The 26,951-nt window shown below is 39.3% G+C and overlaps 1 protein-coding gene across 1 annotated transcript in view; it reads right to left on the minus strand.

Annotated features, from left to right (window-relative positions):
* LOC141019543 (junction plakoglobin-like) overlaps positions 1-26,951 on the minus strand; it is a 215,167-nt gene that overhangs the window by 49,794 nt on the left and 138,422 nt on the right. Inside the window, exons 4-10 of the mRNA XM_073494492.1 lie at positions 19,442-19,695; positions 19,108-19,346; positions 9,941-10,142; positions 9,703-9,847; positions 9,512-9,615; positions 6,518-6,637; positions 3,935-4,153 (exon numbers count right to left, since the gene is read on the minus strand). Coding sequence (XP_073350593.1) covers positions 3,935-4,153; positions 6,518-6,637; positions 9,512-9,615; positions 9,703-9,847; positions 9,941-10,142; positions 19,108-19,346; positions 19,442-19,695 — 1,283 coding nt within the window. The remainder of the gene's footprint in view (positions 1-3,934; positions 4,154-6,517; positions 6,638-9,511; positions 9,616-9,702; positions 9,848-9,940; positions 10,143-19,107; positions 19,347-19,441; positions 19,696-26,951) is intronic.

The following is a 26,951-nucleotide window of genomic DNA, read 5'->3' on the forward strand; positions in this document are numbered from 1 at the left end:
GAAAGGAGGATCTGGGGGTGCAACAAAGGAGAGGTAGGCTGCTCTAGCAATGTGGAGTTCTTCTGTGAAGACAAGGAGGGCAGTCTTATTTGAGTAGCCCCCAGACAAGTGGGGGTCAAGAAGATCGTTCTGGTAGAGATATGTACAAAGTCGAGTGAAGAAAACACGCTCTAGTGTTCAAACAACGTTCTTGTCAGCCACAAACAGCATCTAAAACCACCTCATCCCACGCTGACATGGACTGGTGATTTTGCAACCTGCCAAAACACACATTCACCCAGACTTTCTTCGGCAATCAGGCAGGTGTGTGGATGTGTAAAAGAGGGTTTTTCACTGTCTTTTACCCTACCACAACAGTTGTCTATTCTACTGTAACAGCTATAAACACGTCAACCTTTTTGCAATGCTAACCTTACCCTTTAAAAAAATATACCAAACTGCTCAATGTATCACTGCACTAATAGATACAGTATATAGCACTTCCTGCCAGCCTGCCTGTTATTTAGTTTACCTTCCCAGCAGGGCCAGGAGTGCACAGAGTAGGTGAAGTGTGAAAGCTGACATTTTAACTAAAACACAAGGTTTAATGAATGCCAAAATCTGAGTAATGCTAGACCAGGAGTAAAGACGCTTTCAGTGTCTTCTGGATCAGCAGATCTGAAACTGACAGACAGATACACACACACACACAGAGAGAGAGAGAGAGAGAGAGAGAGAGAGAGAGAGAGAGAGAGAGAGATCTGCAGGCGATCTGATTTGCTCTCATTGCCTAAATTCATTCTAGTTGCATTAGAATATTGCACTTTTTAAGTGTGTGTGTGTGTGTGTGTGTGTGTGTGTGTGTGTGTCCAGAGACTGGGTGCATGAGTTATCTAAGGGAAAACGACTAGTGCCTACATTTTCAGATTCAAACTCAACATACTGTAGTAAGAGTATCTGCCAGAATTTGAGGGTAGCTCCAAAAACATAGGGGCCAGCGTATCAACAGAGTGGGAGTCAGGGGGGAGTCACCACCAGTGACAAGGCCCAGCTCAACTGGATTTGGCTGCCTGATGTGAGAGTGAACACAGCTGGAAAACTGGGCCTGAACACTGCCTCCAAGACCGACAGCAGTTTGACAACAATGGATGCAGTACGGAGGTGATGTCAGGACTATGACTTCATAGATGAAAAGACACGGCAGGGACAGGAGAGGCACGTAGCGGGAGAGAGGTGACAGAGAGAGCCTGAATATTTTCACATCTTACTCTGTGAATTATTTATCAATATTTATCAAGACCAAACCAGAAGTGATTATGGAAAGACAAACAAAGATGGTGTGAGTTTTAATTAGTTTATTTCAAGTTGTATATGTTAAATGATGAGTTAATGAGGCAATTAAGCTTGTCTTAGTTCGGCAAAGAGAGAAACTTCAATTCAGACTGTGTATGGTTGTATTTTTCTGTTTGGTAAGACGAATAAAAGTAAGCGTATTTAATTTCTTACATTTTATACGTTTATTATGTTCATTTATTCTGCTAAAAGCTGGCATATATCTCTCAGCTGAAACTATGGGGGCTATCATACTATATCATCTTGCCGGTACAAAGTGGTATTATGAGACAGGCCAACCCTTGGCTAGTTTGCATGCTAACTTTAAGAGACACCTCTGCAACACAGTAGATATAGACATCGTTGACAAAAAATGAAGGTCGAATCACGGCACAAAAAGCAACACAAAAAAATAACTGTTGCCGATACAGAAAAACTGCTGAATCAAGGCACAGACAAAGGCAGTGTTGTGGCCAAACATGCTTTAAGTGCTTTTGACTGTAAGATATTTTGGATAACAGCATGTCACCAAATAGCGAATAGCTATTAGCTCTGCATGTAAACCCCAGTACCCTCTTGTTGTTCAGACCACAGGACACCACAATTCTGTAGTATTTATTTCTGGTGCAATATGGCATCTTTACAAGAATTGAATGGAATTGAAATAGCAAATTTGAACGTTTTCTTCCTGAAAATAGTAAGAAGCAGTGTTAATCTGCCGACCATGGTTTTCTAAAAATGTCTACATACTGTTCCTGCTGTTTTATTAGTCTCTGTTTTGGTTGTGAAGCTATTAGTTGGTGCATTAAAAGTAGCCATGAGCATTTCTTTGTTTTCGTCTTCCACTAGTGTGAAATATGACCGACATTAGCAGATATCAAAAAGCAATTTGCCTCCTTCACACAGTTGCCACTTTTGATTTACATTCTGCAAAGGCCTGCACAGCAGAGCGAAATCATGTCAAGGACACCAAAACAAATAATGTAAAATGTCTACCAAATGTCTAACAACTGCAGTCAAACCATCAGTAAGGTGCAAAATCTCAGTCCATGATGTTAATGACCATCTGTAACCTGAAAGTTGGCTGCTGATTTATCTCAGGAGGGCAATTGCTAACAGTAAGACACTATTAGACATTTTATTTATTGTAATTTTCAGAGTAAGTAGGCTACCAGCACCAGGTCAAAGTTTTACTTGACTTTACATACGTCAACTCCTTGACATGGATTGGCACAAAATGTTCACAGTTCCTCGACGATATATCCCAATGGCTCTGGTAATCCTCTGACTTCCTCTTGCACCATCATTGGGTGTCAAATACTTTCTTTATTAGCACATTCCATAATCAGTCTCAGCTGTACTTTGCATTTCACTTTTTTTTACTAATTAGCTATTTTCATTCAAGACAATGAACGTGGTTAACTTAATGCCTGCTACAAATCAGCACGTCAGTATTGCTATTGTGAGCATTTAGCTCAAATTCAGCCCAGTTGCCAGGATACAAATGTTGGTAGTTAACGTTTCTGCAAACCATAGATGTTTTAACCTGTCATACGCTACATACCATATTTCCACAAAACGCATCATATCACATTCACATTACATGTTTATGACCTGACTTCATGTTGGGAGGTGGAGGCAATGGACAGTGGTGGAGTTATAGGGGAGGAAGCAGCCAAGTCTTTGATTGCAGTTTGACACTATGTTTCAGCATTTGAAAGTGTGACTACACTGGATGTTTTCAAGGTGGTGTTTGTGGCGACAAAGAACTGATATTTTTGACTGAAGGTTGGTCCATCTGCAGCTGTAGTTGTGGCAAATAAAACAGGTAAGAACAGGTAAAATTCCTAATATTCCAAATTCATTGTAGATTCTCATTTTTTTTAAAATGTACTGCTTCTTCATTGACTCCTGTGGTAGTAAACCAAATAACCATGAGGTTTTGTACTGTACTGTTCTGTATGATGACAGAAGCATTAATTAAATCTCATAACGCAAATGTAATTATAATTGTTTTTGTTAAATGTATTAACTGATTATAATTAAGAACTGTAAAAGTCTGTAATTATTCTGTTGGCACACTCCAGGCTCCATAGTAAGACCCCAGAAATAGCTATACTGTCAGTATGTTGTTCATTTCCTCCAGCTTTTGTGCTGTACATTACTGAATCTCTACAGACTGCTTGCAGGGCTTCAGACTTAAAGTTTTGTTCATTTTACTTGGATTAAACCCAGCTACTCTCTCTCTCTCTTGCCTTCTCTGAATGTCTCTCTCCTCACTGAGAAACAAAACAACCAGCATCGTCTCTGGAGCTCTGAGTGTCTCTCTTTCCTTATCTATACGTCTGTCTGTCTCTCCAGGGACACAGCAAGCCAGCAGGTGTTGTCACAGCTGAAGTGTTTAGGGAGTGAGGCATGATTGGAGATGTGTGTGCATTTATTTGTCTATACGTGCTGATCTGGATGTTCTTTGTGTGAAACACTGTCTTCAGTATCACTGTCTTCCTTCAGACTAATTGACATAGAAAAACAATCACTGCTTTTAACATCCTTTCCTTTGCTTCCATTACCATTTTTATTGTATGATAATAGTAACCCAATACCAACCACTGTCTCCCCTCACCTTAACTACAGGCCAGTAGTGTGGCTGCCCGAGCAGCTTGACAACAGCTGGGATACCATAGTGCAGCCGCACAGCATTCTGGGCCAGTTCGGCATCCTGGTGGCGGGAAGTGAGGTGACGCAGGGCGCAGACCGCCGGCTCGGCAACGTCCTCCTTCTCCCCGGCACGGAGCACTGCATGGATCAACGCCTCCACACCACCATACTGAGTCACCAGAGTCTGAGTGATAACAGGTTGAGAGATAAAGGAGATTCTGAAATACAGGACCCCTATTCACAAACATTCTGAGAATCCTCTCAGAGAGCTCCTCATTTCACCTAAAAACTTCTAGCAAGGAGTCCAAGCTTAAGAGTGACTCAGGAAACTTCTTAGAGCAACTCTGAGAAAGGAAAGGACTGAAACCTTTATCTTAGTGAGGAGGCGGGGTTGACCCTGTTGCTTGGTCTAACACATTCTTTTAAAAGCTGTGATCGGTTGATCCAAAAAAAAACATAAAAATGCACACTTGGTGAATAACTTGTAAGACATACTCTAAAGAAGCCTAAAAAATGTTTGAAAACACGGGCCTACTTGTGTAGTAGCTTGTTGACATGGTGACAGTTGTTTGCTTACATGTATTAGCCATGCAGGTAATTTAAATAAGCCTACTGAGTCTATGTGATAACAAGTGTAAAACCATATTATAAAGGGGGTGCACCAGTGAGGAGGGTTATATAACAAGGGAGACTTTATCACTTTATTGATGGAAATGTATGTCAGATAACACTGGTGCAATTTTAGATTTTTTTAATATACAGTTATTTTTAATTTTTTTTGTAGTTGCCAAGTATCTCAGTGTTGTGATCACTTTCATTTCTTGCGTTATATCGATCTAAACGTTAGTGTTTCATTAACTCACTGTCATTCAGTGTTTTGAGAATATTTCTCCTCCCTCTTTGTCCTTCAACCATTTTCTCCTCTGCTTGAGTAACTCTTAAGGCTCTTAAAAGTCCTCCTTCCAAGACCAACAGATTTTCTACTTAGGAGCTCTCTTAAGGGCCAAGATGCTTTGTGAATAACTCTTTTCTTTAAAAAGGATTTAGTCTAAATTTTAATGAAAAATTCTTTGAAAATGTCAGAATTTTAAGCAATTACTTAGGATTTCACCACTTAGTACTAGAAAGCTTTATGAATATGGCCCCAGGTGAGTAGTGAAGCTTCATGTCTGAAAGCCACAAAGTATAACACAGAAATTCAGATTTAAACACAGAGTGGAGAGAAAACAATGATAGATAAATAAATGCCATGTATACACTGTGTGTGTGTGTGTGTGTGTGTGAGTGTGTGTGTGTGTGTATGTGTGTGTCCATGGATGAAAGCAAAGAGGAAACAATCAATATCAATATGACATACTATTTTTGTTTGAGATGAAGAGTATACAGAAAAACTGTTTACTGTAGCACAAACACACAGACATACAAACACAAAGAGGTGTATAGACTTTCTTTTCTTTGTTGTTGCCTTTTAAACAACTCAAAGGAGAATAATCAAGACACACAGAAAGACATCAAATTATGATCAGCTATTAAAAGCTCTCCATGACACTCAGAACCTCTTATCCTACAGGAGTTTCAATGAATGTTCATTAACGTGTGCTTTTTATGCATATAAACACACAATCAGTTAAAGGTTTGGTTTGGGTCAGACCAAGGCTGTGGTTACACATATGCAAATGCAGGCAAAGGAAAATCGCCTGCTGGTGCTGAATGTGAAACATGTCAGGCACACAGAACTCAGTTTGCTGGTTTGTAGTCCGGATGTGGGGTCAAGTGGATTGTGGCTGCGAGTTGGCTGGTCAAAGTTCACCAAAGTTTAACTCCACGTGAAGCCAAAGTGCAGATTTGCCTTGCTACTGAATGAAAATGTTTATTTTGCCCCTTTGCATGAATCAAATGGTAGTGAATTGAAGGTGATTGTTGACTTTGTCAGAAAATAAAATCTTGTGATCCATTTTCTACGTCTGATCTAAATTGGTAGTCTCCTACGTTTATAACTTAAATAAATGCGGAAATAACTTGAAAGAATGGTTTTGCCATCATCACTTTGCTGAGTTTTTTTATTATTATTATTTTCAAATTAAATTCACCTGGAAGAAAACATAAATGTGTAGTCCTATTGAGAGCATGGTGTATTAGTGAACTTCCGCCTATTGTAGCTGAAATGAACATTAATCAAACACTTGAACTTTGCAACTGTCAAAATCGTTTTTTTCAAAACAAACAAAAAAAAAATGTACTTTGAAAAATTATCCTGGCAAAACTTCTTTTTCACCCACAAACACCTTATTCACCCACATGTCACAAATGAATGAATAAACAAACAAATAAATAAATAAATAAGGAACTTAACTTGAGAAAGAACGACTAGTGCCTATATTCACAAAAAAAGGTTTGTTTTTTCGCCTGTTCTATATCTAATTCTCAGCCCTCAAAGGAAGTGCAGGGCTTTATAGCTGCAGATTAATATCCATGGTTTGGGAATCACATGTTCAACTATCAAATAAAGCTAATGTTTACACACAATTGGCCACCTCATCAACATTACCTTGTTGCGCGAGTTATTGCAGGTGAGGTTCGACAGGATGCCAGTTGCGCAGGTCAACATGTTGACGTCATCTGAGCCCAGTTGGGTGACCAGTATCTGCAGCAGACCGTCCAACCCCTCCTGAAGAGAGAGACCAATGGAGACAGACCAAGAGAGAGAGAAATGGAGATAGATCGAGCAAACCACAGCATTTAGGATATATACCATTATACACGTAATACCAGGCTAAATGTCATATTTATGTGTTTTTGATAGGCAAGTGCTGTTGTGGGACATAAAATAATGCCGTCTGTGTGGCTAAATTTAAATATTTGTACTGTGTTGACTTTAATACACACTATACACAATTACAAACTATCTGAACTAAAAGAGAAATCAACTTCTCCATAGGCTGTCTTGTGATAGTTGGCTTCCTCTTCTAGGTTTTTGCTATTGAGCAGCTCCATGATCTCACTATCACATCAAAATGCTTAATAATGAAATGAATTACAAATGTACTTATTTACGAATGTAATAATTCTGATTTTAATTGTAATTCATTTTACAGTAATCCACCCAAACCTGTTTCATGTGGGATTATTCCAGTGGTGCTAGTTGATTATGTCAGAAATTAGTTCAGAGAAGTTTGACGTTGTGAAATAATATATGTGCATTGAACTAAGGAATTAAGATTAATATTATGCCCTGGCATATGGAACAGGATGACACCATCTACTATGCAATAAACCAAACCATTACAAACTGTAACTTGGAGATTTCCAGAACCCAATGAAAAACAGGCCAAATAGGTAACTTTTGACCACGACTGTACAAACACACGCACATACACACATACACGTACGCACACAAACATATATATATATATATATATATATATATATATATATATATATATATATATATATATATATATATATATATACATATATGTGTGTGTGTGTGTGTATGTTCAAAAGTTCACATACACTTTTAAGGAAAATGTATATCATGACAGTCTTCACTTACAATAATTTCTACAGCTCTCATTTTTCTGTCAGGGAATGAGTGGAACACATACTACTTTGTTACAAAAAAATTAATTAAGTTTGGTTCAATAATGAATTTATAATGGGTCTACTGAAAATATGACCAAATCTGCTGGTCCAAAAATATGCATACAGCAACTTGAACATTGTGGTGATTTTAGAAAGCTGTGTGAAATTTGCTTTGAAGCATGGCCTCTTAACTTCTTCTGAGTGATTATGATTGATAATGGCCTATGACTTTTCTGGGCCCATTTTAATAGGGCTTGTTTGATACACCCATTAGACTCAGCCACAAACACTACAATGGGAAAGTCTAAGGAGCTCAGCATTGATCTGAAAGAGCACATTTCAAAGCAGTTACAGGTCCCGAGATCAGCTGTGTAAACAATTATTTGTAAGTATAATGTGCATGGCACAGTCGTGTCACTGCCACCATCAGGAAGAAAACACAAACCATCACCTGCTGCTGAGAGAAAACTGGTCAGGATGGTCAAGAGTGAACCAAAACCACTAAAAAGCAAGTCTGCAATGGATTAGAAGCTGCTGGAAGACAAGTGTCAGTGTCCACAGTCAAGTGTGTTTTACATCAACATGGGCTGAGAGGCTGCCGTGCAAGAAAGAAGCCCTTGCTCCAGACACAACACCTTAAAGCTCGACTGAAGTTTGCTGCTGATCACATTGACAAATAAAAACCCTTATGGAGGAAAGCTCTGTGGTTAGATGAAACAAAAATGTAGTTGTTTGGCCACAGTGAGCAGCAATATGTTTTGAGGAGAGAAGGTGAGGCCTTTAGCCCCAAGAACACCAAACCTACTATCAAGCATGGTGCTGATAGTATTATGCTGTGGGGCTGTTTTGCTGCCAGTGGATCTGCTGCTCTAAAGAAAGTAAATGGAATAATGAAGAGATGAAGCAGACGATTGGGTCTTGGGTGCAGTTGGGTGTTCCAACAGGACAATGATCCCAAACACACACCAAAAGTGGTAAAGGAATGGCTGAATCAGGCTAGAATGGAGGTTTTGGAATGGCCTTCCCAAAGTCCTGACTTGAACCTCATCGAGAACATGTGGACTGTGCTGAAGAAACAAGTCTGTGCTACGAAGCAAACAAATGTAGTTGAACTTCACTGATTCTGTCAAGAAGAGTGGTTAAAAATTCAACCAGAGGACTACCAGAAGCTTGTGGATGGCTATCAGACGCACCTAATTGAGATGAAAATGGCCAAGAGACATTTAACCAAATATAACAATTACTGTATGTATATTTTTGATCCAGCAGATTTGCTCACATTTTCAGAAGACCCATAATAAATTCATGCACTCAAATGTATTACAGATATAGGATTTTGCAAGGTCCTGTGAATTTAATAGAAGTTTCAACATGCATTCCTTCAAGAAAATCCATGACATGAATTGGGAGACCCTAGGTGAGTTGGTATGGAATGACCCCTGTGCAACCTGAACAACAGGGAAATGTAATACAAACTAGTAGTGTATCTCCCATCACTGTGTACCTCCTGGCAAATGTAGATGCAGGCTAAACCCAGAGGAGAACAATGGAAACAAACCAGACAGATGGCAATGGGAACACCTAAACTTATGGGTTGTGTTGTCAAAAAAGGCCTGGAGAGAATGTTACAAAATACTGCTTTTCAGGTGTTGTGCATGTGCTGCCAGCTACAGTGTCTTGAGAATAAAAAATGTCCAATAAAAAATGATAAGGGGGAACCTCACTTTCTGCCACTCCATGCCACTTTATGAGATTCTGAACACGTAATCAAGCAGGCTCCTACATCAACAGTTACTGTATGTCTGTTCCCAGGCAGAATGAGAAATCTAAGGTTGTATCCTACTACCCCAGCACTGGAATCAGTACTTGTGGTACTAGTAGTAGTGGTAGTAGCTATGACAGTAGCAGCAATAGTAGTAATAATAGTAATGGTAGCTATTGTGTGTGAATGAATACATACCTGTTTGGTCGCAGCATCTGACAAATTGCGGAGCGTCCACAAACAGTTCTGGATCAGACGCTGACTGGAACCTGTAAGATGTTGGCCCAAAGCCTGCATACCACCTGTATACAGATGTCAAGATACAGTTACATACAATACAAACATCTACACTCAATGTTCTATATTCATGTTCAGTGATGTGGACATACCAGCCTCTACTATCGCTGGCTTGTTGCTGGGACAGACAGAGAGCACTTTGAGAACCCGGCTGGTGGTCCACAGAAGCTTCTCATAGTTGTAGTTCCTCATGATGAACACCAGACCCTCTGGGCCCCCATTGGCTAGGATGATCAGCTGACAAAATAGGGGGAAGTAGGAAGTATAATTCTGTATTAAATAAGTGGATTAACAAGGATATCCTTCTGAATATCAAGGTCCTTGCCTCACCTTGCTCTCCTGATTGCCATAGGACAAGAGCTGCAGACAGTCAGTGGTGATGGCCAGGAACTTTGGGTTACTCTTTTTCAATAAAGGAACCATCCTCTGCAGGCCATCAGCAAGACGCACTGCCATCTTAGCCCCTTCTTGGTGCAGCAGCAGGTTGTGCAGGGTGGTAATAGCGTAAAATAAGACTGATTCCACTGGGGAACTGCACGGTTAAAATATACAGAGGAAGAGAGAAAGAAAAAGATATAGATACTTCATAAAATGAATCATTTCAAGGCGCATTAAGCAACATATGACCTCTCTGACCCCTCTGGCCACCAATGTCATTCTATACAAGTTTGTTGGACATGAAGTTAACAAGCTTTTGCAGTTTGTGTTGCTTTGTGTGCGTGCTTTGTGTGGATGTGTAATCGAGTGTTCTCTATTCAGAAACTTGGACATGTCAGGTCTGTCAATGGTCAATCAATCACTAAGACATTAGTATGGGTCAGCAATCTTTTGAACTTACAACCTAACTGCCAAACTCCTTAGCAACAGCAACCGTTTTTTGAATATACATCCCAATTATATAATCCAAAGAAAATTTGGTCTCTTAACCCTTGGCTCCTTTTGCTTTTGGCATTGTCTCTACATCAAGGCATGTCATATACCATATGATTCTGAGAAGAATACACAATTTTTTCTGAACCATTTGTGAGAGGGCAGGTATGATAGATCATAGCGGATCATATCATAACCATCTACAAAGCATCAGCGATAACAGTAAAGTGAGATGCCTGCACGGAGCCCAAAGGATACTAAAAGGCAACACCGACCCCAGCCACAGTCTGTTCACCCTGCTGCCATCTGGAACAACATACTGGAAAAAGAAGTATCCACTACAATACTAGAAGACTACACAGCAGCTTCTTTCCTCTGGCTTTGAGACTCCTGAACTCATCCTCATTACCCCACCATAAAAATAGTTGGGTTTTTTCTGTGGCAATTAGGGACTACAAGTTGCATTTTATTGGGCATCCCTGTGTTGTAGAATGATGAATAAATAAACCTTGAACCTTGCTTGTGTTCTGTTTTGTTTGTTTTGTTTTTGCTGTTTAAATGTAGACTATATGAGGCTATTTAAAACAAACTTAAATGGGAAAATTGCTCACGAGTTGGAAGGTGATGGTATGGGAGCTGTTTTCTTTCTAGGTTAGACGATTTTATGTTTAGAGCACATGATTACATTTGGACTTGGACAAAAAGAACATACTAAACTCAGTATACTTCAGTGTGCTGCTGGCTCATATCTGTGTACCCTACAAATATATAAATGAGATAGAAAAGACAAAATTTAAAAAGACAAAGCATCAGACATGTAGAAATAGATGTAAAGACAGATAAAGGAATGGCGGAGGAAGAGAGAGATAAAATAGCCTGTCATGAATTGTGCCCTCATGTGTCCTGTGTTGCTTTTCTGTTCCTCCCACTGTGTGATTTCACTCCTTCCAGTGTTTTTTCGTTCACTTTCCCTCACCTGTCCTTTCCCCGCCTCACTCCACCTGCACCTCATCCCCTAGTGTGTGTGTGTATATAGTATTTGTGCTCCCTCTTGTCTTTGTCAGTTCGTTCCGTTTTCTCCTGTGTTTCCCTCCTGTGTTCCCCAGTGTTTCAGCCCAGCATCCTCCAGTGCTATCTAGCGTTTCTCTGTTTGACCTCATGGTATGTACTAGTTGTTAGTTCCTTGTTATTTCATTGATTTGTACTTTGCTTTTGTTTGCACTTTGTTTAAGCTGTTTTTGTCCTTTTGACTCATTTTTGGTTTTCCTGGGTATCATTCAGCTTTTGTTTAATAAAGCTTGCCTTTAGTTCCTGTCTGCCTCCCGAGTGTTTCTGCATTTGGGTCCTTCCCTTCTCTCATATTGTAACACAGCCATCACGTACAGATACATAAATATATCATGACAGTAAAGTTTATCTGAATTGATATTCAGCTTATATATATGGATCATATATGAACTTTCATACCACAACCACATGCATAATGAATCAGGAGGGTGAGGAACAAAAACAAACCTCCAGAAGAAATAAAAGGAGAGCAAGGATGGGAGAGTGTGTATTAGGCAGAGGGGAAAAGCTGCATGTTGATAGTGTAAATGGAAGTCACACACATGCCAAACAAGCTGCTACCGTGAAGCTCTTTTAGCTTTTAATTTTTTATTCAATTTTCTTTCCTTTTCTGTGTGAATAAGGCTCCCAAATCAATTATGAGTGTGAATTATCCTCCTCTGTTAAGCCTCAGTGTAAGGGATTAACTCCACAGCCCTGCCTGGGGGTTGGAAAGGCCCCAAATTTAGTCCTAAAATTGAAGACTAGCTTGCTCGCGTCATCTGTTACAATTTGCAAGTGGCCTCTGGTTACCATTTGGATGTAGAAAACTTTCAATAGTTCATCAATTGGCAATCTGAAAAATGAATAATTTAGCTTACTTTGAGCCCTGCTTAGCTTCGTCTACTCTACTGTTTTTTCACAGTTTATGTTGATTGTGTCTTTTATTCAAATCATTATCAAATCTACATCACAACAAACTGTGGCTAATATATATTTGCAAAGTGTCCAAAGTCTATGCATTAATTTTCTCCTTTCTTGTCCTACAATATCCTTGGCTAAAGCAATCAATACTTACACTACACTAACAATGCATCAAATGATAATGTAAAAACAATTTGACAATATGAAGAGGTCACAGATAGCGATGAACCTATGATATATTAAACTGAATTTGCAGCTTTTCTTGGCTTGACAGAGCCAAGTCCAGCCCACAAGTTTACTGTTTACATTCTTGTAGCTTTAAACGTAATACAATGAATGTTCATGACTTAAATCTAAGAACTCCTCTGTAGTTTTGAGTTGGCATAAATCCAGTTTCAGACAGCTACAATTGAATTTAAGCTAGTCATATCCTAGTTTGACATATCCAATAAGATAATCTAGATGTCTTTAAAAGTGCTGAATTAAAGAAATATTTCTAGTCAGAACCACATTGAAGGTATCTTGAATATGAGTCCTGACTAATAATTTAAATAAGATATCTGAGATTTAGCAACTTGAATTGTCGATACAATATCTGTAATTAGATTCTCCATGCAACTCTACGGTTCAGAATATAGGTAGTGAGATCTCAAATTTAAAATTTGTCTCGCCAAAATGCAATTAAATCTATCTAAATCAAAGTTTTGACTGAGGGTATCTTTGATTTGAATGCTTTTAAATGCTATTCCTTCATGCATTGAAACAAACTGTTGCCATGTCAGCTCATGTGCACATAGGAGTTTACTTTTGTATTTTGGGGTTTGCAGTAGTTTTAGGATACAACAATGATTTGCTTATTGCTTATGATTTAATATTGATTAGTCTGACACCCTTTTTGGGATTAAACAAGAAATATGTATGGACTGTCTTCCATTACCTACTGTCGATGTAAGTGACAGTGCATGCAGGTAAGTCATGAAATTGCATTATAATAATAATTAAGTTGTATCCTAACCAGGATGTCCTGGTCATTGGTAAACATGATATGCAAAACAGTGTTGTCTATGGGAAATGGAGGTGGCTTTTAAAAGAAAATAGAACTGGGGACTTCCGCCGCCGCCAACATGGCAGCAAAATAGAAAAAGAGCTCCCTGACCATGAGATATTAAAAGCCCTGCATTATCAAGTTGAAGAAATTGGGGACACTGTAATTTATTTTTCAAAAGGGCGTTAATTATGACGAGAGTAAAACCGAGAAAGAGGGCTAAAAATATTACACAACGAAAAAGACAGCGAGCAAACTCAGCTACCGACAGAGCTAGCTGAGACAGCTGAAGTGCGAACTGATGCAATGGGACAACCAGATAAGCTAAAGAGAAAGCCAGCCAAGTCTGAAGACCAGCCTGAGTAGCTGAAACGGAGAGGAAATACTATAGACTAACATTACCCAAACCATGGCAGACTTAGAAATAATCTTACAAGAGATAGGGGATTCTTCATCGCAAAAAGTCTGAAATTAAGGATGATATCAGTAAGAATAGATGATGCTGAAAAAGGTATTATGGAATCGGAGGAACACATTCAGAACATAGAGGAGCCACGTTTGAGCTCCTAGAGCTACAAATGCAGTTTGAAACCAGACGATGGACCAATAGAGACAATCCAGGAGGGAACATGTAAGGCTACACGGGGTGAAGGAAGGAGCGGAGAAGAACGCAGAGTTGATGATTGTCTTTGTTGAGACCCTCATCAGGGAGAATCTGGAGCTACCCTTATCATTTGAACTCAAGATTGAAAGCTCATTGTGCTCTGGTTTCACAAACTCCAAAAGTTTCCCCACCAAACATCCACTGTGGTGTGACTTTTGAGTTTCAGAAATAAAGAAGAACTTGTCAAGATAGCATGTCAGAAAAAGGCTTCATGTATGAGGGAAGGACAGTGTTTCTGGACCACAATTACTCACAAGAGATATTGTGCACATACAACACAGCGGAAGAGGCGACTAAGGACATGGCAGTGAGAGGATTTCAGGTCTCTGTCATCAAACCAGCTGAAAATTGGGTGGAGAGGATTAAATGCCCAACCTAGCAAACAAGCCAAGTACAAAATGATGGACGGGGCCAAGATCGGTATTCAAACAGAATCTGCAAGCCTTCAGGAGAACCCAAGACAGGGTGTAACTGTGAAGGGGCATAAAACTTTAAGGTGAAGATCTGATTGTTTTCATGTTACTACCATTCAAAAAGGATTAAGGTGAGATCCAGGCAGGTATTGAGGTTGACAGTTGACAGTTGAGTTCAGTGGAGCTAATAAGTATATATGGACCAAGCTAATATGAGCAGTGAGGGTCCCCTGCCAATAGGGTTTAGAAAATATTCCTCAGAGCTGACTGGTCAACAAGGCTCAGTGAAGGTTGAAAAGCAGACCTCAGAAGATGAGGTTCATTGAAAATGTTTTTAAAGAATGTTTATTCCCAACTTTTGTTAGCTTTAGGGGTATCTATGGAAAGAGGGGTTGGAGAAACAAAGGTGATAGAGGATATGGAAAAAATTATGACACAAAATTACTTTATTAATGTCGTGTTAAGACCAAACATGAAGCCAAGTTTTCGCGCGACTAGATAACATATAACGTCAATGATAAGACGGGTGGCACAAAAGATGCGGCGCGATCGAAGCGATGGTGCAAAAAATCGCATCAAGCGACAATTGTGTGAGTTGAAAATATTGAACTCAACCGAAATTTTGGCGCTGTGTAAGCCATTACCGTTCACACTGACGTCATGATGTTCGCGTTGCTTATGTCCGGACATTCATGAACAACAATGGAGGAGAGGATAATAATTAGTAGAAAATTCACAGTACTGATGCCTGAGCTGGATATTACTGATGTACGGAGGGATATGAACCCCACGAGTAAACACTACACACACTTCTCACCCTCTGCATTCAATATACTCATGGATAGATTATTTTCTTATTTACAAGGACAGATATAGAGTACAGAAATGTGACATAGGAATAATTGACGTTTCAGACCATAGTCCAATATATAATTCTGTGTCTGACAAATGAAAAGAATGCTCTGGAGACTTAATTCAAATGTATTGAAAGGATATACAGTCGTGGTAAAAGCTTTACATAAACTTGTAAAGAACACGTACTATATCAAGGCAGTCTTGAGTTCCAATCATTTCAACAACTCTCATGTTTCTGTGATGAATGAGTGGAACACCATTAATAAATGCCACAAAAAACATTTATTAAGTTTGATTCAATTATTATTACATTTATTTTAGGTCTTCTGAAAATAGCAACTTGAACGACCAATTTTGGTGATTAGAGAAAGTTGTGTGAATCAAATTTTCTTCATAGCATGGCCTCTTCTTCTGAGGGATTATGATTGCTAACAGCTAGTGACTTTTCTGGACCCGTTTTAATAGGGCTTGTTTGATACACCCATTAGACTCAGCCACAAACACTACAATGGGAAAGTCTAAGGAGCTCAGCATTGATCTGAAAGAGCACATTATTGATTTGACCAAGTCAGGAAAGTCACTTGGAGTAATTTCAAAGCAGTTACAGGTCCCAAGATCAGCTGTGCAAACAACTGTGTGTAAGTATAATGTGCATGGCACAGTTGTGTCACTGCCACGATCAGAAAACACAAACTATCACCTGCTGCTGAGAGAAAACTGGTCAGGATGGTCAAGAGTCAACCAAAAAACATGTCTGCAATTAATTTGACACTGCTGGAAGACAGGTGTCAGTGTCCACAGTCAAGTGTGTTTTACATCAACATGGGCTGAGAGGCTGCCGTGCAAGAAGGAAGCCCTTGCTTCAGACACAACACCTTAAGCTCGACTGAAGTTTGCTGCTGATCACATGGACAAATAAAAATCCTTCTGGAGGAAAACTCTGTGGTCAGATGAAACAAAAAAATTGTTGTTTGGCCACAATGAGCAGCAATATGTTTGGAGGAGAGAAGGGGAGGCCTTTAACCCCAAGAACACCAAACCTACTGTCAGACATGGTGGTGGTAGTATTATGCTGCGGCTGTTTTGCTGCCAGTGGATCTGCTGCTCTAAAGAAAGTAAACGGAATAGTGAAGAAGGAGGATTATCTCCAAATTCTTCAGGAAAACCTCAAATCATCAGCAGAAGATTGGGTCTTGGGTGCAGTTGGGTGTTCCAACAGGACAATGATCCCAAACATACATCAAAAGTGGTAAAGGAATGGCTAGAATTGAGATTTTGGAATGGCCTTCAGATCATGGACTGTGCTGACGAAACAAGTCTGTGCCAGGAAGCCAACAAATTTAGTTGAACTTCACTGTTTCCGTAAAGGAGGTGAAAATGGCCAAGGGACATATTAGAATTACTGTATATTTTTGAGCCAGTAGATTTGGTCACATTTTCAGAAGACCTATAATAAATTAATTACTAAACCAAACTTCATGAAAGTTTTTCGTGACAAAGTAGTATATGTTCCACTAATTCCATTTCTGAAAAATGAGAGTTGTAGAAATCATTGGAACTCAAGACTGACATTATATACATGTTCTTTACAAGTCTATGTAAAGTTTTGACCACAACTGTCTGAAGGAGGAAGTTATAAAATAAATCCAGACATACATAGAGGAAAATGATCACTGTGAGGTGTCCCCATCCATGCTGTGTGATGCATGCAAAACTGTGGTGCAGAATGCAGATGAAAATTGATATTTGCCTAAAATAAATAGCAGCAGCTGCATGTTAACTCTATTTGGCCTGTAGCATTGGTGCTACGGATGTTAAAAGTTTTGTAGCACAGGCCACAAAACTGTGACACGACTATAAATATCTTAAGTAAGTCTATTGTTTAGAAGTGTCATTTTCCAAAGTACTGAAAAAATGCAGACATTGTTTTAAATCTTTACTATTTCTGCACATAGCATGTACACAAAGAGAAAGAGACTTTGTATTTGTTATATACACTAAACAAAAATATAAACGCAACACTTTTGTTTTTGCTCCCATTTTTCATGAGCTGAACTCAAAAGATCTAAAACATTTTCTATATACACAAAAGACAATTTCTCTCAAATATTGTTCACAAATCTGTCTAAATCTGTGTTAGTGAGCACTTCTCCTTTGCCGAGATAATCCATCCCACCTCACAGGTGTGGCAAATCAAGATGCTGATTAGACAGCATGAATATTGCACAGGTGTGCCTTAGGCTGGCCACAATAAAAGGCCACTCTGAAATGTGCAGTTTTGCTTTATTGGGGGGGTCTGGAGGGGTCAGAAAACCAGTCAGTATCTGGTGTGACCACCATTTGCCTCACGCAGTGCAACACATCTCCTTCGCATAGAGTTGATCAGGTTGTTGATTGTGGCCTGTGGAATGTTGGTCCACTCCTCTTCAATGGCTGTGCGAAGTTGCTGGATATTGGCAGGATATCGGCACACCTGTGCAATATTCATGCTGTCTAATCAGCAACTTGATATGCCACACCTGTGAGGGGGGATGGATTATCTCGGCAAAGGAGAAGTGCTCACTAACACAGATTTAGACAGATTTATGAACAATATTTGAGTGAAATGGTCTTTTGTGTATATAGAAAATGTTTCAGATCTTTGAGTTCAGCTCATGAAAAATGGGAGCAAAAACAAAAGTGTTGCGTTTATATTTTTGTGAAACATCTCGCCTGCAACACAATATATAACTACCAAGAAGAAGTGGAGTTACCTCACACACAAACAAGCACACACAGGCTATGCAGCGTGTCTCACAGTGCAAAGCCATATCACACAGGTGTTACTCCAGTAATTTCATTCATGGACAGATTTTTGTGTAGCATGTGCAAAATACAGGCCTCTGTAAATCTGTACAACTCTGAATAGACTGATTAACAAACTGATTCAAATAGAGTACTGGCATTGTGGCAAACTCAATATTGCAGGAGAACTTGTGAGTGAGTGAGGCCAGGTTGCGTGGAGAGTGTGAGAGAGGGAAGAGGCAAACTGACATGGCTTTATGGATAAAATGTGTTATTCAATGGAACATCAAACTATATTGTTATAAAAGGCATTGTCTCAAACTATATGACATTTGAAAATATATCATATACCTTAAGGAACTGCTTTACCTTAAATGAAACTAGAACTAAAAAAACATTTACATGTAGTTTTTTTAGAAGCTGCTAATGCACAAATCATTTTATTTTGACAATAAAAGCTACAGAATATTTTTTTTTTGTTGATTAGCATTATTAGTTGGATTTATTATCAGTTATTCCCATACACAAAAGGCATTAGCTGTTGTGTATTGCTGACAGCACTACCCCCATAATACCACTAATGCAAAGTAAGCCCCCTTTCAAAAAACAGTGTCACTAACACTGCGTGTACTGCTACCTATACTATACTATGACTTATTTCACATGGTCACCCATTATAAAGTCTCATTCTGTCCATGCCTGCCTCATGGTATATGCAGAGCCATTTATAGTCTGATCCTGTGCACACATGCCCTTTCATCATGGAACCGGCAATGTCCTGCAGTTTGGACTTGCCACTGCTTTTCTAAATATCATCATACCAGGGGACTTTTTCAGAGTAAAGTTATTGTAATCTAATCAATGTATTGTATTGTATAGTATTGAAGTGTGCTACCTTAGCATGCGGACCAGTGCTGGTATCCCCCCAGACTTGAATATGGCTAGCAGTCCCTCCCTCTGGTGAGACAGGCTGTGGAGCACACTAGCTGCGCAACGGGCTGTCTCCATGTCAACTGCTGTCGTCATGGCGCGCACCACGGCGCCCACCACGGCTGGAGACTGCACCAACACCCTGCGACTGGCCTCCTTACGGGTCAGCTGGTTGACTATCATAGCCGCCTTGTTCACCACAATCTAAAACGTAGAGGAAATAACGGTGTAAAGTAGAACATGTGAGTATGAAAGCTCAGTCAAAAAATTCTCAGCTATTTAGTGTAACAGTGACATACTGGATCTTCGTCAGCCAGCAGCTTTGTGAGTTCTGGCACCGCCCTGGTGGCCAGCTCAGCGTCATCCTGGTAGTTTATCAGATGGACGATAGCTGTCTTTAGCAGTTGGGAGGGTTCAGCCAGTCGTTGCACATTGCTCTGCTGTGTAGGATCTGATTGGACAGGCATGGCTGCCTCCCCTTCCACCAGGGTCTCTGGGAACATGGCAGCCCTGACGCGCTGAGCCCGGGTTAGTGAATACTGGGCGTCGAAATCTGTCATAGGAGATGGAGATACAGAGAGAGATGGAGAATGTTAGATGGCTCGTGTGGTTGTGTGTGCGTATGTGTGTGGTGTTCACACTGACAAAGACCTATTTAAGGATATTTGAATATGAAAACAAAAAAAAGATAAATAAAACCAAGGTCATGCAACATGTAAGGGTACAATTGTGTGTGTGTGTATCTGTCTGTCTGTCCGTCTGTCTATCTGTCCGTCTGTCTTAAAGCAAAACAGATCAAGGAAAGAAAACTCCACATCACAATTGAATGAACTGTTTATATAATGCTTAAATATGTTATTAAAGTTGGGAGATGAACTTTGATTGTGTGACTCAGTATTCAACATTCAGCTAACATGTTAATGAGTGTTATCTGAATGTATTATTGTGTTTTAACGTCTGCATTAGCTCCCCGAAGGAGAAACATTGAGTTGGAATGGGCCTCATTAAATGTGATCTAATTGGACTTAATATGGGTAAATTTGGTTTAATGTCTGCCTCTGAACCAGTGGCACAGTGACACACTGGTTTACAATTCAGTGCAATATTGTAATTTAAGTTTGCATACATCACATACTCACATACATAGTGTACATTGTGATTCCTTTCATAGAGTGGACATTTATTCTTGACCCTTGAAGTATTCTTCTGACCTGTGACCTTTGAACTCCTCCCAGTAGATACTGTGAGAGATTTTGGTGTTCACAGACAGCAAATGGATGTGCAGGATGCGTCACTTCAAGCAAGATCTCTAGACTGTGCTTTAAGGACACTCCAACTTACACTCCACAGCTATGCTGGCAAGTTTTTTCATTGTCCTACACACAATAATTAAAGTGAAGCATTCATCCATCCATCCATCATCTGCAACCTGACGTTAGGCAAACGGCGGGGTACACCCTGGACAAGTTGGCAGTTTATCACAGGGCTAACTTATAGAGACAAACAACCATTCACACTCACATTCACACCTACGGGCAATTTCGAGTGACCAGTTAACCTTACTTGCATGTCTTTGAACTGTGGGAGGAAGCCGGAGTACCTGAAGAGAGCCTACGCAGGCACGGGGAGAACATGCAAACATCGCACAGAAAGGGCCTGTCCTAGCTGGGTCTCAAACCCTAACTGCTACACCATCATGCTGCCTTTAAAGTAAGGGCAGTCATTTGCAAAAATCTAAATTTTGTAATTGATTTTAGTCTCTCTGTAACAGTGCTGTTGTCTGGGCTGTGTAACCATGCCATACACATGTAATCTGGATGTTAACTGTTTATATAATCGGTCTCAGTGCTTCCTTTGATAACGTGGACCATGACATCCTTTGGATATGTCTCAAACAGTGGGTTTGTATTAAGGGTACAGCAAAATCCCAGTGGATATAAGTCTGTTTTCCTCCTCCTCCTTTCACCTATAGTGTCCCTCAGGGATCCATTCTAGGGCCAGTTTTATTTTACCTATACATGCGCTCTCGGAAACATTATTAGCAAGTATCTACTTCTACCATCACACTGATGATTATCAGCTGTACCATTAAAATTTTCCCAAAAACCTCTTTGAACTGTTTCGAGGATGGTAAATATGTTGATGAATGTTCTCAGTCATCCAGACCATGGTAATCCTAAGTGCTATATCATAGGCAACTGGACATCAAGACTCTGCTGTTCACTTACATCTGAAGGAGAAAAATTATTCCTTTGAGGACAACAATGTAAACATCTTGGCCAGAGAAGACAGATGGTTAAAAGAATCCATCTATGTCAAACTGGAACGACCATCTTTGAGCAGAGGAGGTGGACTACGGCATTACTTATCACCCACCTACAATGCAGTACTGAGTTCCCTTCCCAGACAGCTAAACAACCATTCACACCTGGGCTTTAGCCCTAGCAACCCACATGAAGGCCGGTTGGGTCAACAACGAAGATGAAACATCTACAAGAAACTGAAACACATCCAGTTGCCTATGATACAGCACTTAGGATGGTAAATAATTTCCTTCAACTAAACAGTAATAAAACTGAAATAATTACTAAAAAAATAATCTAAATCCAGAAGCTGACATGGAAAAAGTTACTTAAAAAATCTATTTTCAGAATATTTTCATATCTCACTGTGAATTGAGGACCTTTGGACCAAACCAAAGGTGATTGTAAAAAGACAGTGAGTTTTATTCAGTTTCTGTCATGTTTAATTAAGTGTGTTTTTTATGATGAGTTAATCGAGGCAATTAAGCTTTTCTTATTTCAGTAAGAGATAAACTTGAATTCAGAGGCTGTGCAGTTGTTTTTTATACAGTTTGTTCATTTAAGTTCATTCATACACTAAACACTAAGAGACCTTGTAAAACCTAGCAGAACTTGTCACACACTCACAGCTTGCATATACGTATCTGCCAGCTGAATTATATGGGGGTTTATCGCTTCTTGTGGTACAAAGTGGTATTACAAGACAGGATGGGCTGGGGCTAGTTGGTAACATCCTAACTTCAGTAAACATCTCTGACCTCATGTCAACACTGTTGTTTCCTCCTACTCTGTTGATAATGTTAGTTAATTTTTTGAAGATTGTAAATTAAAATTCTGGCCATATCTAATAAATTGCTCCTTTAAAGTAATTACTGCTTCTATGTCATGCTGTCTGAAAACAACATACTGGGGACTTTGATTTCCCTTTGTTCAATGCCTTTGAAATGTACAGTTGATGGTTTTGCCACCTGTAGAAACAAAATGTGTTAAGACATGATCATGAAGATGACATTCACTTATAAAGTGACAACATGAAGGTGCTAAACTTGCAGAGCAGATAGTTCGACAAGCTGTGGGTATTTCTGACAGCATGCTCAAGAAACATGTTTGGCTTCAAACTAAAAAGTCCACAATGACACTGTGGGACCAGATGCCTGTGTCAGTTGAATTCAGCACTGGAGAAATTGATGTCATGGATTAAGCCTTTCCTCAGGGGAATGATGATTAGAAGTGTGTTAGCAGTGTCTGGGAAGAGAGGCAAATAGTTCTCTCTGTCTTGACAAGCGATACAACAAGCTCAACCATGTCCGTAAGGTTTAAAATAACCTGTTCGTTGCAGGCTCAACCACATGTATTTTCGATTCAACAACAGTGAATAAGAGGCACAGCAAAGCCTAGTTATCATGGACAATCCCACAAGTACATGTGAACAATTGAGAGCAACCATTTCGTTTTATCTTCAAACATGTATGTGAATTTGGACAGATCTCAAGGGAAATATTCCCCTTCCTTACAGCACCATTTCTAATGGTATATCACAAAAGAATGTGTAGCACATCAGGTGGTTGGCCAGATGAAGCATCCAAATATTTGTTAGGTCAGAACCTGCTTCCTTGTTGCACCTGTTTGCACCTGCACCCCTTTAGAGGAGTGGAGTAAGCCTCTAAATTGGCCTATACAGAAACCTGACCTCAACACTCACCTTTGGGATGAAGAGTACTGACTCCAGTGACAGGATAATTATTTGGAAAAATACTTTTATTTTTTATTTTTGAAACACTAAAGCATGGTTTGATAAAAGATTTGAAATATGTAAAATCACTGGTGTGGATCTTTACAGAGAATGTCAGTACAACTTAAAGGTCCAGTGTGTAATATGTGGTGGCATCTAGCAGAACAGACTTGGCAGAAATAGAATATAATATTCATAAGTATGTTTTACTCAGTGTAGAATCACCCGAAAATAAGAGTTATTATGTTTTCATTACCTTAGAATGAGCTGTTTGTATCTACAAAGGGAGCGGGTCTACCTCCACAGAAGTCGCCATGTTGCACCACCATGTTTCTACATTAGCCCAGAACGGACAAACCTGGCACTAGTGAGCGCCTTTCGCCTTTTTAAATTTAGTGGCCGGCCACCAGAAATGTACCGATTGGAAGACAAAGAAGAAGAGTGAGTGGCTGCTGTTTCCTGACAAACGATTTGTATTGAGAGAAGTCTGAAACCACAATCTGATAAAGCATGGCAGATCATATTTATTTTGTAGAAGAAAAATCACGAAGGAACAGAAACTCCAAAAGCTAAACGAGGTCGGGACAAGCAACGGCATATAACAAGAATAGACATTGGAGCTGCCTTTCCCAGATAGAAATCTGTGATTAAAGAGAAATAATTGCAGACTGACGTCAAAGTGTCCTGCTTTCTGCTGGACAGGTCAGAGTAACATTAAAGATTACAACCAACCCGTAATATATATTTACCCCCGCTGCTAATGGTATGAAACCTAGATAATGTACAATGTTTATTAGCAGTACATTAGATTCATTGGAAAGAAATGCTACCATGTATAACGATATATATTAGCACACTTTAGTCTCAGTTTTCGCCTCTCAGAAAGCTGGTGGTAACACTGTACTAACTGAATAATGCACCTAATATTAATAGCAGGAAACACACTGCAGTTTTGTCTTTAGAGCAACTTTTTGTTGGTTACTTTCTGCTGCCTCAAGATGGCAATGTGCCATCAATGAACCTGACCACACCTCATTATTAAACCAACATGCTCAGGGAAGCACAGTTGGCCACAAGTACATTTGCTATTTACACACCATGGGCGCTGGGTGTGAAAATGAACAACTGCGTCGGTCTGAAATTAGAAATGACATTTTGGGCCACTTTATGCCAAACATAAGATCCCAAGGTCTTCCCAGGTATCGAGGAGCTGTAGAGTGTATGAATGACAAAACAACACTGGCCATTCCAAGACCCAACATGATTTATATCATCGTTTTCAAGAAAGCAAATTTGCTCCTTGTTTTTCTTGAGCTAGCCAAAGTCATGTTGTCACCTCTATTCTAGCCTGTTTTCCACTAGCCTTGGTAACTCAGTGCAATTTCTGATTTAGCATTTCTTTCATTAATGTTTCTGATGAAGTGTGAAATATGATCCTGGAGCATCCTATCCATATTCTACATACAAGTATCTACTACAGCACTCTCAGAATTTGAATGAATTATTTTGACAATGATACAGGAATCATTTACTGACATATACAAAACTGAAAGTTCCATGCAGTTTGGCTAATGCAACACTAAGTATGTGTAACACATCCTTGTATGTATGGGCATGTATGGCCCAGATATACATTATAGTTTGCAAGGTCACAAGATTGTAGTTGTAATGTCGGATGCCCATATTTATACTGTTCAGTGCTACCTGTTGTGCTGGTTCTAAATATCAGATTTCAACATTAATATAGCAGCAAACAACTATTTGCTCTATAAAGATACAATTAAGTAATGGCGTCCTGACCAGAGAATACACAAGTGCAAGTTATACTTTTATTGTTAACGTATGTGTTAACATCTGAACCATCCAATCAGGTTTCAAAACACCCTGTTTTGGAGTTTTGGAATCCTTGTGATGGAGCAAGTATCTCTGTGCAAGAGACATTTCAGATTCAGGACTTTCAGTTTGCATCATCAGAATGTTTCAGAAGAGATTTTTACATCAACTAGTGGCACCATGCGCCACAGTCGTGTACATTTTTATTCTTGATCACACTCACAGTCACTTTGACATGTACTAATGTTGACAGTTTCACTGCGTGTTTGACAGATGGCTCTATTCAGCCTTTGGACAAGACTTCTTGATCCCTAGATACGATCATTATGTGATTAGCAGGAAAATGTGACTCACCGGGTACAGCAGCGGCCTACTGATTAATTTCCAATGCTTGAAGAAAGAGGTAACCGTCATTGGCTTTATAGAGATCCTTCAAGGAATCCTTGACAAGTTAGCTAAATGCACCTCTCAGTGTGGTCAAGGGATCCTTGCCATAAACATTTAATTGAACATGCTTTTTTCAAGTAAATATTTGCAGTCACTTTTTCATAGGATTAGTCTTTCAGCTGTGGTTCCTGTCTAGGTTAGGTCCTGTATCATTCATAACAATGGTAATTTTTTCCCTTTTCAAAGAAAACCCCCCAACTTCTGTACTTTACACAAAGCCGAATTACAAACTACAGCATTTTCTTTTTGCATTTTGTTTGAAATATGGCACAATCCTACATTCAGATCAGTTTGATGGACGTGTTTTGACTTTGCAGGAGTCAGATCATTGGCCCTCTGAGAGACTTACTGAGGAAAGGAAATCAGTGAGACTTTTTTTCTATACTTGATACCCAAATTAAATGAGTCAGAAAGGTGCAAGTTAAAGCATCTATTAATGTAAGTACTGGGGGTAGAATATTTTTCAGAATGTGCATGTGTATAATAATAGACCTCCTGAGAACAAAGAGGAGCCCAACCTGAGGTTGCTTATCCGCAATTGTGCATTTACTTGTATCACTCATCTACTACATACATCAAATGTTAGTACCAGCACAGTACATACTGTCAAAAGTTTGGGCTGCACACATTTATTAACACAGTGCCTGCAAACCCACACAGGCAAGGGAAAATGATGACGTGATACAGCATGTATGTTAACCAGCCCCTTAGGGCTACAAGGATGCAAATATCATTTGAGCTCAAGCAGTAGTTTTTATCAAACGTCACTCAAACAGGACTAAAAAGTGCATGGGTTGGAGACGATTTTGAGAAGCGGATCAAAATCGACTCCACATTTGGAGCAGCACTGAGTATTTCTTGCAGGAGTACAGTGAATGCGAGATCGAGTCAAAATAAATAAACAAAAAGCTATAATAAACTATAGTGTGTTTAATTAGTTTAGTCTTTAATAGCTTTTAGACAATAGTGGAGCTCAATGGAACAGATTAGGAAAATGCATACATCTTGATACACACAATACTTAGTTGGAATTTTATTTTTTTTAATTTTTTTATTTATTTATTTTTCTTTTCAATAATATTTACAGACATATGCTTTATTTTCTTTGTATGTAGAAAGGACTGTGGTAGGTAGAGAAGAAAAGTACCACCTAATCTGTGGTCTTTATGTTTGTATAGCCAGTCTTTCATTTTGTTCATTTTTAACAGAGGGGGTGGGCCAATTGGAGCAACCCCCGGTTCCCACATCAACAAGCAAGACACACACATGTAATGTACAAACAATACTGATCAATTACAGAATAGTACACCATTATCTGTATTTGTATCTGTTCAACTAACTGAATTATCTGCACCCGATTAACTTTTGGTGTGGATCCAGGAATTTTTTTCTCACTTTCTTTAAAACTGCGATATAGAGTGTTTTTCAACATTTTCATTAATTTCTCAGGGACCAATGCATGGATGTTGATGAAAAAAAAAAAAATCAGGCCTA

This window comes from Pagrus major, chromosome 23 (genome assembly GCF_040436345.1).
Source record: "Pagrus major chromosome 23, Pma_NU_1.0".
Taxonomy (NCBI): Eukaryota; Metazoa; Chordata; class Actinopteri; order Spariformes; family Sparidae; genus Pagrus; species Pagrus major.